Below are 20,125 nucleotides of genomic sequence, written 5' to 3'. Positions count from 1 at the left end.
ATAGTTGTTTATTTTTTTAAAAAAATATTTTAAAATCACAAAATTTTATAACGTATCAAAAAGGTAATAATACAACTGAAACAAACAAACAACAACATCAACAACAAAAACCCACAGCCATCCAGCAACACTGAGAGAGGAATAACACACAATACATATGAGCTTATATTAGATGAAGGTGTTGTCATTTTAAAGCCAGGAGTGACTACAGTTGCCTGCTAACCCTGTGGTTCTTCTCTTGGGCTTTGCAGCCTTCAATGGAACTTCCGGACCTCAGAGAAGATATAGATTCACGGAAACAGTCTGTGCAACTGAATCTTTCTGTGCCAGTGTTGGAAATCCAAATTTTGGCGTGGAGTTTCAGATGGAGGAATGCCATCAAGCCACTCCCAAAGTTACAACCACCTCAAGAACGACAGCCTCCTCAGGGTGAGAAAGGATAATGCTGGCAACAGCTGGGGTCCACCTCCAGGCCCTCAGATGTTTTCGAATGGCCAAGGCTTTATTTTATCTGTGTTCTGTCTCATCCAGGTAGCCTCACCTGGTTATGATTAGTGGCAAAGGATTCTCAGACGCCAGTGGGTGTTTTCTGCCACCCCTCGGCTGTGTGGTGAAAGAAAATTGGGAGGGAAAATGAGGACCAATGGGATGTGTCCTAATGTGCCTGGAAGTGACAGTGGCGTGTAGCTGGGGGTGCTCTATCTAGCATTTGAGCAAAACTCTGTGGTAAAACCATAGATTTTTTTTTGCTCAAATGCTAGGGCACCCTGAACAACATGCTGATGTTCACTCCCAGGTGCACAGAAGTGATGACAACGTATTGCTGGTGGCATCATTACCAATGTTCCCTCTAAGCTGTGGAGTCTTGTGAGCAAGTTATGAGCTCCTGCATGAATTAGTTTGCTCTAGGGCCATTTTGCCTGAGCCGAGACAAAAATGTGTGAGCTGGAGGCTAAAAAATTGTGAGCTAGCTCACACTAGCTCAGCTTAGAGGGAACGCTGATCATTACCTTTCTGTTGAGTCCCCCTTCCATGAAATAAGTGTCCTGCCAGTTCTGAGAGGTGACCCGGCAATCCTATGTACTGGTCCTGAGAATTTGGTGCAGAAACTTTGTGCAAGAAAGTGCAGGGTCGCTTTTCAGAGGCAGGTGATGGCCAACCACCTTTGAAGGTCTCCTTCAGTTTGGTATGGTGGTTAAGTGTGTAGACTCTTATCTGGGAAAACCGGGTTTGATTCTCCACTCCTCCGCTTGCAGCTGCTGGAATGGCCTTGGGTCAGCCATAGCTCTTTGCAGAGGTTGTCCTTGAAAGGGCAGACTCTTATCTGGGAGAACCGGGTTTGATTCCCCACTCTTCTGCTTGCGCCTGCTGGAATGGCCTTGGGTCAGCCATAGCTCTTTGCAGAGGTTGTCCTTGAAAGGGCAGACTCTTATCTGGGAGAACCGGGTTTGATTCCCCACTCCTCCGCTTGCAGCTGCTGGAATGGTCTTGGGTCAGCCATAGCTCTTTGCAGAGGTTGTCCTTGAAAGGGCAGACTCTTATCTGGGAGAACCGGGTTTGATTCCCCACTCCTCTGCTTGCAGCTGCTGGAATGGTCTTGGGTCAGCCATAGCTCTTTGCAGAGGTTGTCCTTGAAAGGGCAGACTCTTATCTGGGAGAACAGGGTTTGATTCCCCACTCCTCCACTTGCAGCTGCTGGAATGGCCTTGGGTCAGCCGTAGCTATTGCAAGAGTTGTCCTTGAAAGGGCAGCTGCTGTGAGAGCCCTCTAAGCCCCACCCACCTCACAGGGTGTCTGTCGTGGGGGGAGAAGATATAGGAGATTGTAAGCCGCTCTGAGTCTCTGATTCAGAGAGAAGGGCAAGGTATAAATCTTCAGTCTTCTCCTTCTCCTTCTTCTTCCTGCCCTGAAAACTCCATGGGGTCACCATACGTTGGATGCAAATTGATGGCACTTTCCCCCAGCATCTCACTCCAGAATAAGTTGCCACCTGTATTGTGCATCAGTCCTCACTCCCCCGCCAGATCCATAGCGGTGCCATCTTATCTGAATTCGGCCCTCAGAGGGGTTATCAAATCTAAAGGTGCTTTCCTGCAAATGGGAAACTGGAGCACAAAACTATTGGAGAAGCCCTGGTTCCCAGATGGTATGTGCTGAGTGTAATGTTTTGTGGGAAGCCTCAAGCACACCTGGGCAGCCGTGGGCGACGGTAGAGACTCTTGATTGATTGGAACTCAAAGCAGCAACCAATGAGCAGTCTTGGCGCAAAACTCGACTGCCGCAATTTGGTTTGGGAAACAGGGGTGGTGGTGTTTCGTTTGCATGCATATAAGCGGGGTCTTGGCCCCTCTCATGTTGCCCTAGTATGTAATTGCTAATAAAGCATGTTCCTGGTTGAACTTCTATATGTTGAATCCAGTATTTAACACCAGAAAACCCCATGGGGAGCTTTCCTTAAAAGTTGCTGCTAAAGACAGAATGGAACAGTCTATTGTGAAATGATTTCTCTCTCTAATTTTTTCCCTTTCCCCCTTTCCTTTTAAAAATAAAATAAAATGCTGTAACCAAATAACCAAATGCTGCTAAATAACAGGGGGGCGGGGGCAAGCAACTCTTAACCTTTAAGCCTTCTAAGCTCCTGGAGGATTGGCGACATCAGGGGTGTGTGGCCTAATATGCAAAGGAGCTCCTGCTAGAATTCCACCCCTGCTTAAATGTATGCCTGGAATGCAGGGTGATTCCAGTTTTATTGGGCTCTCCAGCTGACTTGGGCCCTGGGGAATTTTCTACCCCCCCACCCTGGTCTCCCTCTATTGGTGGCTCTGTCCATGGTGAAGAAGAAAGTGAAGCCTATTCAAATAGCATTGTACCTAAATCCATCTGTATTCACATTCTTGTCTTGCATCCTCTCTTCTCCATTTCAGCATTAGAAGACAACAAGCTGTTCGTGGATTCTCGAGGTTGGTTTTACCAATTCATTCTTAGTTTTATTGATTTTTTGATAGCAGGAATAGGATTTGCAGGGACAGCAGGTATACCTGTCATGTCTGTACTGGGCATTTTCTGAGGAGTTTGGAGAGATACTGTTGGAAGAGATTCCATTTGAGAAGCAGTATCCAGTTCTGTATGAAGTCGTACCTTGGGCTTCCATTTTGTCGTGATCGCTCATTTCAACACAACTGGCATCATCATTCACTTCTTCCATTTAAATTTTTTTGGGGGAGATCTTCTTAACGAGGAGCCAATGTTCTCTTCAGGCTATTTGTTGCAGTGTTTCCTAAAGGTCTTGGTGACTGCCAGTACTTTTTTTGCAATAAAGATGATTGGAAACGTCGATGGAAATGAACGCAATTAATTGCATTCACCGAGAAGAGCACACGTTTATGGGGTTTTATGCTTTGAGTCAAAAGATTTGTGTATGGATTTTTGAGCTGTACAAGTATGGTTGTTTATTGTATAAATTTTGTAAGAATATGGAACATATGAACATACGAAGCTGCCTTCTACTGAATCAGACCCTCGGTCCATCGAAGTCAATATTGTCTACTCAGACTGGCAGCAGCTCTCCCAGATCTCAAGATGTGGTTTTCCACACCTATTTGCCTAGACCCTTTTTAGTTGGAGATACCGGGGATTGAACCTGGGACCTTCTGCTTACCAAGTAGATGCTCTACCACTGAGCCACTGACCCGCCAAGAATGGCATTCACAGAGAAGAATACAAGTTAATTTCTATTGAAATTTCCAATAATCTTCATTACAAATTTTGGTAGCTATTTTGGCCATGAGTTTCCATGCTTCTGTAGTACTCCATGAGCCAATGGCGGCAGAATGGCAAGAGGGGAGATCTGAGACCTCACAAACTGAACCGCTTAATTAAACAGGGAATTAAAAAAAAATGGTGGAAAATACTGCTTACCACTTAGCCTGAAAATTTACCACAAAAGGTTATAAAATGTCAAAAAAAAAATCGTCAGTTTGTCACAAACATCCACAATAAGGACTCATAAATCAGAATGTGCTCACAGACACAACAAACGTACAAGGGAGTCCACAGAACAACTCTTACGAAACTTGCTCACACAGGCATTTCTTCAAGGTGCCACAAAGAATTTTCCAGAATCCTTAAAGCAAATATTTCACAAGTCAGTCCTCCAATGAGACATTGATGTGTGAGAAGAAAAGTCCATTCATGTAAAGCCAGTCCACATAAAACCGGTGTGACACATTTCGTTGCCTTTCTCAAGACTTGTGGACACCCACCTCACAGGGTGTCTGTTGTTGGGGGAGAAGATATAGGAGATTGGAAGCCGCTCTGAGTCTCTGATTCAGAGAGAAGGGTGGGGTATAAATCTGCCCCCGCCTCACAGGGTGTCTGTTGTGGGGGGAGAAGATATAGGAGATTGTAAGCTGCTCTGAGTCTCTGATTCAGAGAGAAGGGCGGAGTATAAATCTTCAATTCTTCTTCTTCTTAAAGTGAAACCAACCCTTCCTGTCAATTCCATACCAGGCAAAAGCTCATTCTTTGTATAAACAGAAAAGGTTCTAATTTTTTCTCCAACTGTATATAATTAAACAGGGGACTTGGGGAGGTTTCATGGCTTGTGTGACCTCATGGAACATGAACTGGGATGAACCCCCATTTTCCTGATTTGTGCCCATCTGTAGCTATATAAGCTCAATGTGCAGCCCAGGCCTCTTCTTTGGGGTTTTGCAGTGAGTTGGAGAGGACTGGATTTAGAAAGAAATAGTAGGAAGCTGATCACCTTTGCAGGGCAAGGGCCACAGAACCCAGCCTCTTTGTGGGCCACAGGACCCATCCGTTCTGCTCACCTTGAGCAGTGGGGCTCCCTTCAGCCAGTATCATAATACCCCTGTATAAATCGATGGTGCGGTCTCATTTGGAGTACTGTGTGCAGTTCTGGTCACCGCACCTCAAAAAGGATATCATAGCATTGGAGAAAGTCCAGAAAAGGGCAACTAGAATGATTAAAGGGCTGGAACACTTTCCCTATGAAGAAAGGTTGAAACGCTTGGGGCTCTTTAGCTTGGAGAAACGTCGACTGCGGGGTGACATGATAGAGGTTTACAAGATAATGCATGGGATGGAGAAAGTAGAGAAAGAAGTACTTTTCTCCCTTTCTCACAATACAAGAACTCGTGGGCATTCGATGAAATTGCTGAGCAGAAAGGTTAAAACGGATAAAAGGAAGTACTTCTTCAACCAAAGGGTGATTAACATGTGGAATTCACTGCCACAGGAGGTGGTGGCGGACACAAGCATGGCCACCTTCAAGAGGGGTTTAGATAAAAATATGGAGCAGAGGTCCATCAGTGGCTATTAGCCACAGTGTGTGTGTATATATGTGACACAGAGTGTTGGACTGGATGGGCCATTGGCCTGATCCAACATGGCTTCTCTTATATTCTTATGTTCTTACTGTGATCCTCTGAAGAGGAAAGGTCCCCAGTGCAAGCACCAGTCGTTTCCAACTCTGGGGTGACGTTGCTTTCACAATGTTTTCATGGCAGACTTTTTTTTATGGGGTGGTTTGCCCTTGCCTTCCCCAGTCATCTACACTTTCCCCCCAGCAAGCTGGGGACTCATTTTACTGACCTCGGAAGGATGGAAGGCTGAGTCAACCTCGAGCCGGCTACCTGAAAAACCAGCTTCTGCCGGGGATCGAACTCAGGTCGTGAGCAGAGCTGAGGACTTCAGTACTGCAGCTTTAACACAGAGAGTCCTCATTTATAACTAGGCTTGCCAGTCCCCAGGTCTGGGCAGGGGATCCCCTGGTTTTGCAGGCTGCTCCCCACTGCCAGCCAAGCTGAAGTTGCATTTTACTGCCAGCTAGCTTGGCATGGAGAAGTGATTAAAAGAGAGATGTTTAAATTGGGAACATGCTTGCTCAAAGACAAGGACTGCTTTTCCAAAACAGCATTTCTTTCGAGACTAGTGAGAGTCATGGCTTACCCTAGGGCAGGGATCGCCAAACTTGCTTAATCAAGAGTCACATAGAATAAACGTCAGATGTTTGAGAGCTACAAGGGAGGGAGGGAGGAAGGAAAGAAAGCAAATTTAATTTTAAATGCATTCTCCAAGCTGCCAGCTGGCTTGGCGTGGAGAAGTGATTTAAAGAGAGAAATGCCTTCTCCAAGTCAGCTGACGGGGCAGTAGGGGCTTTGAGAGCCACACAATATATGTGAAAGAACTACATGTGGCTCCCAAGCCGCAGTTTGGCCACTCCTGGGATAGAGGAACACTCCATCCCCTAGACCTCTCTTTCCATGTTGGTTGAAATACAGCAGATTATTACATTAAGAAACTCCAGTAAGAAAAGCTATCTATACCATTGTCCCAGGGAGAGCACAAAAGTGTGGGCATGGAAACTATTTATTTTGGCAGCTTTGTGATTGTGCATGTGTGAGTGAGTTCACTTTGATTTTAGTGGACGTGCAGCTGCTGTGGAACCATTTGAATGTAGGGAGAAGAGGATGAGGAAATGAAGACTGTATTCTGAGGAACTGCACTGCTGTATTTTTATTTATTTATTTTTAGGGAATGGGAAAGTCTCCTGGCTCCACCCCAAAAGTCCCCAGATATTTCTTGAATTGAACCTGACAATCCTATTTATAACCCCCCCCCCCTTCCTTTTTTTGGTCAGCTCTCTGGGTTGAGGTATGTTTACTGGGCTCATTTTCTGTATGCCACCCAGTTTGGGATTTTGGTTCGCTTCTGCCATTCTCAGACTGGCCACCGATCTGAGTGTCCCCCATCCTTCTTATACCAGGCTCAAGAAGGATTTTTTTCATTTTTTCAAAGGATTCCTTAGTTACCCATTTTTCTCACTCAGAATTTTCTCAGACTGATGACACACCAGCATAACAAAGTAGGAGTGAAGTTCACCTTTAAGACCAACAAAGTTTTATTCAGAATGTATGCTTTCGTATGCATGCATACTTCTTCAGACAATGGAATGGGGTACAGTGAGCAGAACTTATGTATAGCTATTGGGTAGTGGTTAAGAATGTAAAGTGATACAAAGTTATGATCAAGTGGCAAAATAATGTAATAAAGAAATTGGAAGACCATTTGGTCTGGATAGCATTTGTGTGGGAACCCAATAAAAGATAATACAAATTGCCTGCTAATTGCTCTTTTTACAAGTCTAGGTAAAACAAAAGATGATGTATTTCCTAGTGATGCTCTTGTCCACCTAATTTACTTTTTAACATGTTAACATATATAATAAACATCATTCTATACATTATAAACATCATTCAAGTTTGCCATTAGAAAAAAAAAGAACACATAAAAATATAGTGAAAATGGGTTAAGTAAATGTAATGAGATACACAGCCAATATCCCTTATTTGAGTATGTCAGTACAAAAAAACATTATTCTGATACACTATTCTAAAAGAGAAACACATTGGAATACTGTGGATATATAGCTATACTCAGTGAGAGTGGGTTTAACATATGTAATGAGATAAACCCCCCCCCCCCCCCCAATATCCCTGTTCAGTCCTGGAGAGTTGTTTGTAATTTATAATTCAGCAATATCCCTCTCCATTCTGTTCTTGAAGTTCCTTTGCAATAAGACAGTTACTTTGAGGTCACCCTCAAAGTGCTCTGGAAGGTTAAAGTGTTCTTCCACCGGTTTCTCATACCAGCATGTTTGGGTCCAACAATTCAAAAAGCAATGTGTGTGTGTGCGGGGGAGGGGAGGGGGCAGCAGTCTGAAGTGAAACAATTTGTGGTTTTGTCTTTCGCTTTTCACATGTTGTTCTTTTCTCATCTGCTTTCCCTTTGTGTCTCCAAGAATCGACATGCAGTGCTTGGTGTCCCACGACAGAAAGAGAAATTGTAATAATCTTGGCAAGACTTGTGACAATAAGACTGTCCCCTGTGGTGAAGTACTGTATGATACAAGTCTGAGTAAGTTATCGAGCTGACACATGAATCCCCTTCGTGTCCTAGCAGTGAAATTAAACCAACTGTGATCCTCATATTAATCTTTGTAATCATTGTTCAGAGGGGTTCATTTGTGGTGGTGGTTTAAAGGAAACCTGATAAATACTGATATGGAATGTAGCATACATTGGTAGTTCATTATGTGAATTGGCAGAGGTGGAATTCTAGCAGGAGCTCCTTTGCATATTAGGCCACACATCCCGATGTAGCCAGTCTTCTAAGAGCTTACAAAAAAGAGCCTTGTAAGCTCTTGGAGGATTGGCTACATCAGGGGTGTGTGGCCTAATATGCAAAGGAGCTCCTGCTAGAATTCCACTCCTTTGAATCGGAGACTGATGCTGCAGACCTGGAAGCTGACAGGGAACATAGAAACCTGATAAGGAGTGCTTCCAAAGCTACCAATCCTTTCTCGCTGTGGGGAGAACAACGCCAGAAAAGGAGGGGATTTACTTCTCTATCCTTACCTCTCCCATATGGAGGAGGCCCACAGTTTTTTTTTGGTAGCAGGAACTCCTTTGCCTATTAGCCCACACATCCCTGATGTAGCTTACAGGGCTCTTAGTACAGGGCCTACTGTAAGCTCCAGGAGGATTGGCTGCATCAGGGATGTGTGGCCTAATAGGCAAAGTAGTCCTTGCTACAAAAAAAGCCCTGGGGAGACCCAACTGACAGGTAAACCTGAGAAATGATGTCAGGGGATTGTAAGGATGTGGTAGGAATGCCTAAAATCTCAATGGCAGGGCTGTCAAACTCCCGGCCCACAGGCCATATTCAGACCACCCAAGGCTTCAACCAGGCCAGCGGCAATTTTCTCTCTCCTCCTCCCCCTCCTATCCTCCCCCTTTGAAGCTCCAAGGCTGCTGAGGGTGTTCCCAGCTCCTTCTGCCTTGTGTTTGCCTGCTTCAGCTGGAAGCTCTTCCGGGCTGGCAAAGCTGCAAAGAAAATTCGGAATGGATTTTCCATTAAGGTCTCTGCACCCAGAAAGACTAGCCTATCTGGACCCAGGGATCTTAATGGAAAAATCCATTCCATGTTTTTCTTACAACTTCGCCTGTGCTGCAATATATTCAATGGCGTGGAGCTAAAGCAGTTTCACTTTTGCAGCATTTATGGCCAGTTGAAGCTCTCTGCAAATAGAGGGTTGATGCTTTGAGCCAGCTTGTCTCTGTTGAATGGACCTGAGAACTGGTGCCTAGTTAGTACTCTAACCTGGGAACCCATGACAAATGGGGTTATTACACTGGAGAGCCATTGCTACTCTGAGTAGACCCAGGTGTGGGGGGGGAGAAGCTTGCAATGCTTAGCCGTTTCATGTTTTTCTATGCTCAGAGCATTTTATATTTTTAGTTTATAGTTGTTGTTTCTGCTGTGATCCTTGTGCATTTTCTTGATGTTGTATTTTAAAAATTGTATGGCCAAATCCCATTATTCCTCCATCTTTCCATTTTAAACATATCACAAGAGCTTTAAGCGTGTTTGTATTTTAAGTAAAAAAACCCACTTTGTGTTTATCTGTATCCTTTATAAAGTTTACATCTTTGCTACCTGGCATCATATTTTAGGACATGCATGACTCAGCCCCACAAAGTTCCATTTGTGTCAAATCTGGCACTCATAACAAATGAGTTCAACACCCCTGCTCTATGGTTTTAACCATAGTGTTTCCAGTGATTCCTAGAGCTACCTTTAGTTGCTTCCAGGTTTTGCTGGGAACTCATGCAGTGATGTTAACAACATTGCTGATGGTACATGTCTCCGCTCCCAGAGGGCTCCCAACTCTCAGGCTGGTCACCATGGCAACCCTAGTCCCTTGTTCAGTTGGTCCCAGGTCTGAAAAAGTTGCCCTGTTTTATGGTATACATTTTGGAAAGTGCTTTGAGCTTATAGTAAAGGCAAGCAGCAATGGTCTGAATTAAATAAACAAGAAAAAGCAAAGGGGGGAAAGGAACTTAAGCCAAAAACGGGAGTAAGCAGCCTGGAAGGTTAATGTACAATTAAAGGGCCAAACATTAAAAACAAATTGTAAAACAAAAAATAAACCAACATACAAGTGTTTATTGAGGAAAGCTAAAATGATTTAGGGGCCCATCATTAGTCTCTATCCTATGTACAATCATAAAACCTCAATGGGAACCCACTTAACTTGACCAGACACATTTCGACCTGCATTGGTCTTCTTCAAAGGTCAGAAAAGTGAGCACACGTATTGGCTCATAATACAAAATACAATAGAACAATGCTGGACCACAAGGAAATTTAATGAAGTGACAAAGGCTTAAAGATATTCTTGAGGCCTCTTATTCCACAGCCTTATGTCCTAATCAAGGGCATACATATTGCATCCGGTGTCTTATTGTATGCCTCACCATATGGTTCAGAATTGATCAAGGTAGGTGTAAGGTCAGAGCCTATGTGCCAAGAATTTGTATTATGAGCCAATAAGTGTGCTTACTTTTCTGACATCTGAAGAAAGCAATACAGGTCGAAGCGCATCAGGTCAAGTTAAGTGGGTTCCCATTGAGGTTTTATGATTGTACATAGGATAGAGGCTAATGATGGGCCCCTAAATGGTTTTAGCTTTCCTCAATAAACACTTGTATGTTGGTTTATTTTTTTCTTTTACAATTTATTTTTAATGTTTGGCCCCTGAATTAAATAAAGGCAGGAAAGGGAAAAAAACAGGACAAAGTAGGCAGTCAACTGAAAAAGAATAACCTGAGAGATTATGGGTGGTGAAGCCATAGAACCAACATCAAAGAAGATATTCTTGTTCCTTAAACCCTGTTCGTGTTGTAATTTTTTTTAAAAAAATAATTCTTTATTTTAACAGTCCTTTTAAAATTACAAAAAATTACAGCCTGTCAAAAAGGTAATAATACAACAGAAGCCAAAATAACCATCTGATAACATTGAGAGAGGGATAAAATACAATAGAAATGAGCCGATAGAGGATAAAGTTATCATTTTAAAGCCAGGCGTTACTTGCAATTGCTTGCTAACCCTGTGATTTTTCTTTGGGCTTCACAGCATTCAAAGGAAAGTCTGGACCTACAAGAAATTTTGGACTAATTTTAATAGGCTGTGCGACTGAATCTTTCTGTGCCAGTGTTGAAAATCCAGATTTTCATGTGACATATCAGATAGATGAATGCCAAGCAGTCACTCCTGGAGATATAACCACCTCGAGAACTACAACCATGCTGATACCTACAACCACCTCAGGGTGTGGAAGAATAATGCTAGCGACAGCTGGGGTCTACCTTCAGGCCCTCGGATGCTTTCTAATGGCCAAGGCTATCTTTGATCTGTGTTTTGTCTTGTCCAGGTAGCCTCACCAAGTTTCGACCTGCGGTGAGGGATTTCCAGCTTCCACTGGGTATTTCTTGTCATCACTCAGCTGGGTGGAAGAAGAAACTCAGGAGGGAAAATGAGGATCAGTGGGATGTGTCCTAATGTGCCTGGAAGGGACAACAGCATGTTGCTGGGGATACTCTAGTATTTGAGCAAAACTTTATGGTAAAACTAGAGTGTCCCCCTCAACATGCTGCTGTCACTTCCAGGTGTGTTGCTGGTGGCATAATTTCCTTGCTGTTGAGCCCCCTCTCTCCAGAGGGGACCTGGCAATCCTATGTACAGGTCCTGAGAACTTTGTGCAGAAGTTGAATTCTGTCATTTACACCCCTCTCTCTCTTGCTTCTGATGTTACTTTCTTTTTTGGGTTTTTTTTTTGGGGGGGGGGAATCTCCTTCCCCTTCTGGGTGCCAACTCTGGGTTTGGGCAATTCTTGGAAATTTGTAGGCAGACTCTGGAGAGGGTGGGTTTAGGGGAGGCGGAGGGACGACAGTGTAATATAAGGCCTTAGAATTCTTGCTTCACAGTTTCCCCCCTTTTTTCATGGGAACTGATCTCTGTAGTCTAGAGACCAGTTGGAATGCTGAAAGAGCTCCAGGCTCTGCCTGGAGATTGGTAACCCTACAGCCCCTAGGTATTAGGAGGTCTAAGCTTCTGCCTTTTCTGGAAGTCACAGGACAGCTGTTTTCACACAATATTAGAATCATAGAATCATAGAGTTGGAAGGTACCTCAAGGGTCATCTAGTCTAACCCCCTGCACAGTGCAGGAACTTCACTAATACCTCCCCTCCCCACGCACATCCCCAGTGACCCCTGCTTCATAACTCAAAGGGACAAATTGTCATTGCCTGTCCATGCCCAATTGATTGACAAGTGGCTTACTTCGTGTTTTTCTCCAGCATTAATTATGTGGACTTAGGGTTCCCTATCTCCAGGTGGCGGCTGGAGATCTTACACTATTACAATTGATCACCAGACAGATCAACTGGAGAAAATGACCACTTTGGACCACTCTGGCTGCACTCAGACAACAAGCTAGATGTGGATTTACTATGCCTTTATTTGATTTAGTCGTGATGGACTGAAAGCAGTTTGCCAGGGTGAGTGGTGGAAAACTGATTGGCTGAGCCGCTTCCATGGAAACAAATTTATCCAGTAGAAGGAGGCTAGCAGAGGGGAAGTTGTTCTCAGAGTTTAGTTCAATTGAAGCTCGACTGGAGATAGGAGCTAAGAGCAGTCTGTCGGCTCAGTTCCTGAGACAGAACTGGAGAATTAGAGTTTCTGTCTGAGAGAGAGTTTCATTTGTGAGTAGGGGCAAATCCAAGGCTCTTTCTGAGGGAAAGCTCTCAAAGTGATGGCACACCATGTCACAAAGCAGAGGGAACTTGAAGGCTTTGCTGAGGAGTCCTGTCAGTGCCAAAGAAGAGACTCCTGGTTCTAAAATAGAACACAAATGCACTGGGAGAGAGGCTAAAAGATCTTGTGGCTGTGAGGAAATCCCAGAGAGGGATAATAGCTGTGTGGGACTTAACACAAGGGCGTTGAGGTGCTGGTGTGATAGCCCTCAAGGGTGTTAGTTCCTAGCAGGGCCAGCTTGCCCACTAGGCAAACTAGGTGGTTGCCTAGGGCACTGGGAGGGGGGGGTGCCGAATTGGGCTCCCCTCCTCCTGGTGCTCAAGACAGCTGCCTAAATTTGCCTGCCTGCCTCCCTGCCACCACTGCCAGTCCCCTCCCTTCTGCCACACTCCCACCCCACCCGAAGCTCACTGCAACAATGCTTAGCCTTATTGGCTTTGAGGCATCTGTGCTTTTTTTGAACAGATCGCTGGAGGAAGCTTCACTCTCCCCCCATTTCCAGTTCTGGAAAGGAGGGAGGGGGAGAAGCCTCCTCCAGTGGTCTGTTCAAAAAACGCACAGATGCCTCGAAGCCGGTACGTCATCGCAGCAAGCTTCAGGCAGGGGCGGGGATGGGGTGTGTGGAGCACAACAAGCTTCAGGCAGGGGGGAGCCAGTGGAATGCAGTGAGCTTTGGGCAGCGAGAGTGGAGCGCAGTGAGCTTTGGGATGCGACGGGCAGGGAGCCTGCCTGGGGCGCCATGCGTCCTTGAGCCAGTGCTGTTTCCTAGGTATTACTCTGGAATATACCTGTGTGCTAATGGAAAGTGTTTGTGTGGGAATATACAGTATCTGTCACAAGTTCAGACAGAGAGCAAGTGAGTGAGACAGTGTGTGCGGATTTTATATATAACAAAAGCCTGAACATATTTTATACATCTTTCTCTGACATAAGAGTGTTTTCCAGAGTTAAGGGAACACTGCCTGTTTGTTTATTTTATATTACTTCAGCCTGCCAATGTCTTTAGTGTTCTCAGATTATTATCTGAGTTTCTGCCTGCCAACTGATTTACCGTAAACAGCCAATAGTATTATTTTTTCCCTTCCTTGCCTTCTGTAAATGAATACACTTTTTGGTTTAAGAACATAAGAGAAGCAAAGTTGTCTTTGCTCAAGAAAAATGGCCCCAGAGCAATTCAATTTATTCCTTACAGCACAGATCATTATACACACCGCTCAGCGTTTTAAAACAACTGAACATGTTTTGTTCTCTTGCCAGTTTTACCAGGAAATATGTGCTACATTTATTTTCCCTCTGGTCAGGAAGTTTCTGGACTGTTCTGACTCTGAGCTTCTCATGGGCGTTAACATGCAGACTACAGCTTCTTGCGCAAGGTTTTTTGCTGCCGCCTGTAAAGTTTGTAAGGATATTTTATGTAATATTCTGGTTTCTTGTCTATTTTAATTGGTTTTTATATCCCATTTAACTGACGGACCACTTTTAAAACTCTGAGCAGTGTGTATAATGATCTGTGCTGGTCATAAATCATAAGAAATGAACTGAATTGAGCAAACCAATTTACGAAGGCCCTCCAGGGCTGGCCCTAGACTGTCTGGCACCCAAGGCAAGGCTAACTTCTGACACCCCTCCTCCCCCCCGCACTGATAACATTACTGAGTCACATGGAGGGCGCCCAATTCAGCACCCCGGAAGGCCAGCACCCTAGGCAATTGCCTAGTTTGCCTAGCGGCAGGGCCGGCCTGCAGTAGCTCACAGCTTTCATGCCAGTAGCTCACAAGACTCCGGAGCTTAGAGCAAAAAACTCCCCTGGAGGCTTCTGATCCTGGCAGAGCATTTGAGTGCAGAAATGTGCAAGTGGTGATTCAAAGCCCTGGGGCAAAGCTCTGTTTATGCAAACGTCACTAACAGTGTTCCCTCTAAGCTGAGTTGGCTTGAGCTAGCTCACAGATGTTTAGCTTCTAGCTCACACCTTTTTGTCTTAGCTCAGGAAGGATGACCCCAGAGCACACTAATTTGTGCAGCAGCTCACCACTTTAATGCCAGTAGCTCACAAAGTACCATTTTTGCTCACAAGACTCCATGGCTTCGAGGAAACATTGATCACTAACTGATTCCCCCTCGCAAAAGAGAGGGAGGCAAAAACGGAAGGAAGGTCCAGACTTCTCAAACATCTTGACTTCTCAGCTAGGGAGCTCAGACAGCCATCCACGCGGGGTGAAAGTGCTGATACCCATAAAGACTGGACTTTCTCCGATTCGATGACAGGTGAGAACAAGGTTCCTGATGACTGGGGAAGGGAAGGCAGATGTTGCTGTCTGACCGTGCATTTTAAATCCAGGACGGAACAGCAAGGACATCGGATCAAACTGCTCATCTGACCACAGCCTCTATGGCACTATACTCCATTGAAGCCCACCCTCCCCTCCCCCTCCTCAGCCTCTGCCCACCCCACCAAAAAAAAAAAAATCTTCAGGAACTATCCATCCCAGAGCTGGCAATCGTACATAGACTCAAGATGTGGCTTTAGTGTCAAATGTAGCCAGATTTTGAGCTGAAACATTTGCAAGCTTTCATCCAGACACTAGCAGTTCTTCGCTTTAACACATAAATTCAAGGTGGCATTATATGTGCTCTCATGTGGCTTTTACATCTATTGTTTGGCTCTTGAAGCCCCCGCTGCCCCATCAGCTGGCTGACTTGGAGAAGGCATTTCTCTCTTTCAGTCACTTCTCCAAGCCAAGCCAGCCAACGGCTTAGTGAATGCATTTCAAGTTGCTTTCTTTCTCACTTTCTCTCCCTCCTCCCTTTTCCATGTATTTTCCTTCCTTCCTTCCTTCCTTCCTTCCTTCCTTCCTTCCTTCCTTCCTTCCTTCCTTCCTTCCTTCCTTCCTTCCTTCCTTCCTTCCTTCCTTCCTTCCTTCCTTCCTTCCTTCCTTCCCTTCCCTCCCCTCCCCTCCCTCCCTCCTTCCCCATTGGCCAGTTGACTGGGGGCGGGAAGGACCCTGGAAAAGTGGGGAACCCCTGCTTAGACTTGGGGATTGGCAAGCCATGTGTGTGCGTGTGATGGATTAACTATTTTCAGATTATAACACATGGTTGAATGTCTCTTAAAATTTCAAATGCAGCTCTGCAGGGTCTACGAGGCAAAGATGTTTCCCCATGCCTATGGTTGAAGATAGCAATGGTTCCCACCTGGTCTCCCTTTGTGGAGAGTGGTTAAGTGTGCGGACTCTTATCAGGGAGAACTGGGTTTGGTTCCCCCACTCCTCCACATACACCTGCTGATGTGACCTGGGCCAGCCACAAGCTCTCTCAAGACTGTTCTGCTCAAGAGCTGTTCTCAGAGAGCTCTCTCAGCCCCACCTACATCACAGGGTATCTGTTGTGGGGAGGGGAAGGGAAGGGAAATTTGTAAGCCACTCTGAGACTCCTTTGGGTAGCGAAGGGTGGGATATAAATCCAACTTCCTCTTCTCTTCTTCTTCTTCCTTTCTTCCCCGCTATATGGTAAGGGCACAGTTTGGCGTAGGCTTCCTAACCCTCCCGCCCTGGCGGGGGCCCCAGGATTTCCAGCCTCTTCCCCCGTTCCCCAAAAAACGGAAGCGGGGGGAGGGGGGAAACGGCGCCAAGGAGCGTGGCCCAGTGAGTGGCAGGGGCCATGCTCCAGCGGCATTTGTCCCGGGCTGACTGCCCTCTGGCCGCTTTTGGCCTTGCTTCCTCAGCGAAGGAGAACCAGTTGTCTCCTTCGGGTCCTCTTTTCTTTCGGGTCCTCTTCCTGCTTGGCTTCCGGTCCGCAGTGTTTCTGGCCCGGCCTGCTACAGCCTGGGGATGTCGCGGCGGGCCTTGAGGCGGTTGCGGGGGGAGCTGCGCAGGCAGGCGCTGCCGGAGGCCGAGGAGGAGGAAGAAGAGGAGGAGGAGCAGCCGCAGCAGCTCCCGGTGCAGTCTGGGCAGGATGGAGCGAGCGGCAGGCGGAGGAAGCCCCGGCAAGAGGCGGCAGGGCGCGTCGCCAACCTCTTCGAGCTGGTGAGAGGCCCGGGAAGGCTCGGCATCGCTTGCGCTGCTTCCTTCCCTTCGGCGGCTCCCGCGGGGAGGAGGGGGCGTCTGGGCTGGGCTCCGAGCTAGGGTTGCCAAGTCCAATTCAAATATCTGAGGACTTTGGGGGTGGAGCCAGGAGACTTTGGGGGTGGAGCCAGGAGTTCAGTTATGCTTGTCACACCCTTGCTCCTGGCTCTGCCCCTAATGTCTCCTGGCTCCACCCCCAAACTCTCCTGGCTCCACCCCCCAAAGTCCCCAGATATTTCTTGAATTGGACTTGGCAACCCTAGTTTGGTGTGCCTTTATGCGCCGTCCACAAATTGCAAACTGAACTGAATTTTTAAGGCATTGTAAATTGTTTTAACTGGATTGTAATGTTGTTTAACTGGAATTGTTGCCCCCACCCGCCGCTCTGAGCTGTGTTGCCCAGGGCAGAGCGGGCTATGAGTAGAATTAAATAAATAAGCAAATAAGTATATGTCTGTATTCCTCTTGTATGCTGGAGATTCTTTTCCTCTTTAGTTCTGGGTTGCCCTCCATTTCTCATGCACATCTCTGCCTAATGTTCATATTAAATGCCATCTCTCACCCACTCGGGAAACATCCACAGTTCTAAAAATTAATATGGCTTTAACTCAGGGTGGAAATAGCCTTCCTAGGGCTTGCGTGAAAAGATTCCCCTCATCTGCCACTGCACACATTTAGAGCAGAAAGAGGGGGAAGAGGGAGCTAGAGAGATGGAATTCATCAATACTTAATAGAACAGAAGAATGCCTAGGAATCTCCATTATCACTCACTTTAACCCTTCACCGCAACACAAAGTGCTCTCTTTCAAGAAGTAGAAAGTGCTCTCTTTCAAGTCAAGTTGGAATTCTGACACATTGTGGTGAATGCAGCCACAAAATGGCTGCTACAAAATGGCTGCTGCTGAAGGCAGAGCCACCCAGCCACAAAATGGCTGCCACAGTTTTCCTTCAGTCACACAATGAAAATCTTGTGCGGTCATAAGAGTAATCCGAGTAATCTTGTCCCAGGGAATTTAACTTGGGTTCCTGTATTTCAAGAATACTGATTAGTTATCACAGTCCTCCTGCCCAAGAAGGATATGATTTTCTGTTTCTCAGACTGTCATCTAGTGGACAAAAGAGAAAACAGTTTTCTGCCTGGGGCAGAAGAATCATGCTTTGTTGGCAAAAGACTTTCTCCAAGGATAACAGGTGACAGCCAGTTTATGCACACTCAGATAACGACAAAACCAGGCTGGGTTGCCTAAGATTTCTGTCATGACTTCTGCATTCTGTGGTGCACCTTCACCAATGTTTTTGTAAGCCCAAGCAGACAGCTAAACAGTTTACGTGGCACTATTGCCTACACCGTTAGGCATTTTAACTTGCATGGTGCCTGCGAATATTCAAAGATAAGCATTTACCCCACAAGAGCTGCAGACAGACAGGCAGCTCCGAGCACATCGGAGGCGGGGCTAAGTTCTCTGGTTCAATGCGGTGCAGAGAATTGCAATCACACACAGTAACCCAAGGTGCCTGTATATTGCATGGGGAGCAGAGCATCCACAGTGGTGCGGTGCACCAGAGCGTGGGGAGCAGAGCGTTCACAGTGGTGCGGTGCACCAGAGCGTGGGGAGCAGAGCGTTCACAGTGGTGCGGTGCACCAGAGCGTGGGGAGCAGAGCGTTCACAGTGGTGCGGTGCACCAGAGCGTGGGGAGCAGAGCGTTCACAGTGGTGCGGTGCACCAGAGCGTGGGGAGCAGAGCATCCACAGTGGTGCGGTGCACCAGAGCGTGGGGAGCAGAGCGTTCACAGTGGTGCGGTGCACCAGAGCGTGGGGAGCAGAGCATCCACAGTGGTGCGGTGCACCAGAGCGTGGGGAGCAGAGCGTTCACAGTGGTGCAGTGCACCAGAGCGTGGGGAGCAGAGCGTTCACAGTGGTGCGGTGCACCAGAGCGTGGGGAGCAGAGCATCCACAGTGCTGCGGTGCACCAGAGCGTGGGGAGTCGAGCATTCACAGTGGTGCAGTGCTTGGGTTGTCTGTTTTTTTTGTTTTGTTTTTTAACCTTGCTCATGTGAATATGTGCAAACAAGGAAAAAAAAAACCCACCTGGAATGGATTGGTGGGTTCACACCACCAATCTGTTTTGTGGGTGCTCCCCTGCATCCAGGCATCCGGCAATGCGCCACCCATTCCACCCGGTGGCTGTTTCCCCCGTCTTTGACTTATCTGCCACCAGGGTGAGTGTGAGAGGGGAATGGCTGGCAGCTGTGCCTGTCTGACCATGCCCTTTAAATTCACCTAGAGCAAGTGCCTATGTCAGGCCAAAATGCCCATCTGGATGTCACTAAGGAAAAGCTAAAGAGTTTGGGGTGTTTTAGTTTAGGAAAAGATGACTGGCAGAGAGTTTTGTAAAATTATGCAGAAAAGTGTCCCAAGATAATTTTCTCTCTCTTCTATAATAAGAGACCAGGGATTCCCAAATCTCCTTTGGTCCGTCCTGTGCAGGGCTTGTTTTGTAGAAAAAGCCTGGTAGGAGCTCCAAGAAGCACTGCTTGGCTCCACAAGTCTGGCTGGTGAGCTGGGCTCCAGGAAGCTGTGCAGCAGCGCAGCTCACCCTCCTTGGGGAGGGATGGTGGCTCAGTGGTAGAGCATCTGCTTCATAAGCAGAAGGTCCCAGGTTCAGTCCCCGGCATCTCCAACTAAAAAGGGTCCAGGCAAATAGGTGTGAAAAACCTCAGCTTGAGACCCTGGAGAGCCACTGCCAGTCTGAGAAGACAATACTGACTTTGATGGACTGAGGGTCTGATTCAGTAGAAGGCAGCTTCATATGCTGGGAGGGATGGTGGCTCACTGGTAGAGCATCTGTTTGGTAAGCAGAAGGTCCCAGGTTCAATCCCCGGCATCTCCAACTAAAAAGGGTCCAGGCAAATAGGTGTGAAAAACCTCAGCTTGACACCCTGGAGAGCCACTGCCGGTCTGAGTAGACAATACTGACTTTGATGGACTGAGGGTCTGATTCAGTAGAAGGGCAGCTTCAAATGCTGGGAGGGACGGTGGCTCAGTGGTAGAGCATCTGCTTGGTAAGCAGAAGGTCCCGGGTTCAATCCCCAGCATCTCCAACTAAAAAGAGTCCAGGCAAATAGGTGTGAAAAACCTTCGCTTGAGACCCTGGAGAGCCACTGCCAGTCTGAGTAGGAGAGTACTGACTTTGATGGACCCAGGGTCTGATTCAGTATAAGGCAGCTTCATATGTACTAAGAGCCCTGTAAGCTCTTGGAGGATTGGCTACATCAGGGGTGTGTGGCCTAATATGCAAAAGAGTTCCTGCTACAAAAAGAAAAAGAACTGGGATCACCATATGTTAGCTGCAAGTTGATGGCACTGTCCACCCCTGTT

General features: G+C 46.5%; 1 protein-coding gene and 1 non-coding gene across 2 annotated transcripts in view; both read left to right on the top strand.

Annotated features, from left to right (window-relative positions):
- LOC132586073 (uncharacterized) overlaps positions 1–11,659 on the top strand; it is a 28,822-nt gene extending 17,163 nt beyond the window's left edge. The window contains exons 3-6 of the mRNA XM_060258016.1: positions 252–429; positions 2,925–2,960; positions 7,826–7,941; positions 11,005–11,659. Coding sequence (XP_060113999.1) covers positions 252–429; positions 2,925–2,960; positions 7,826–7,941; positions 11,005–11,306 — 632 coding nt within the window. The 3' untranslated portion in view covers positions 11,307–11,659. The remainder of the gene's footprint in view (positions 1–251; positions 430–2,924; positions 2,961–7,825; positions 7,942–11,004) is intronic.
- A 7,693-nt stretch (positions 11,660–19,352) lies between these two features.
- Positions 19,353–19,427, top strand: TRNAM-CAU (transfer RNA methionine (anticodon CAU)). The gene has a single exon. It is a non-coding gene; the product is annotated as a tRNA-Met (tRNA).
- Positions 19,428–20,125: the final 698 nt, after the last annotated feature.

The sequence above is a fragment of the Heteronotia binoei genome, chromosome 17 (assembly GCF_032191835.1).
Source record: "Heteronotia binoei isolate CCM8104 ecotype False Entrance Well chromosome 17, APGP_CSIRO_Hbin_v1, whole genome shotgun sequence".
Classification (NCBI taxonomy): domain Eukaryota; kingdom Metazoa; phylum Chordata; class Lepidosauria; order Squamata; family Gekkonidae; genus Heteronotia; species Heteronotia binoei.
This window is presented reverse-complemented; position numbering and strand designations above follow the sequence as displayed.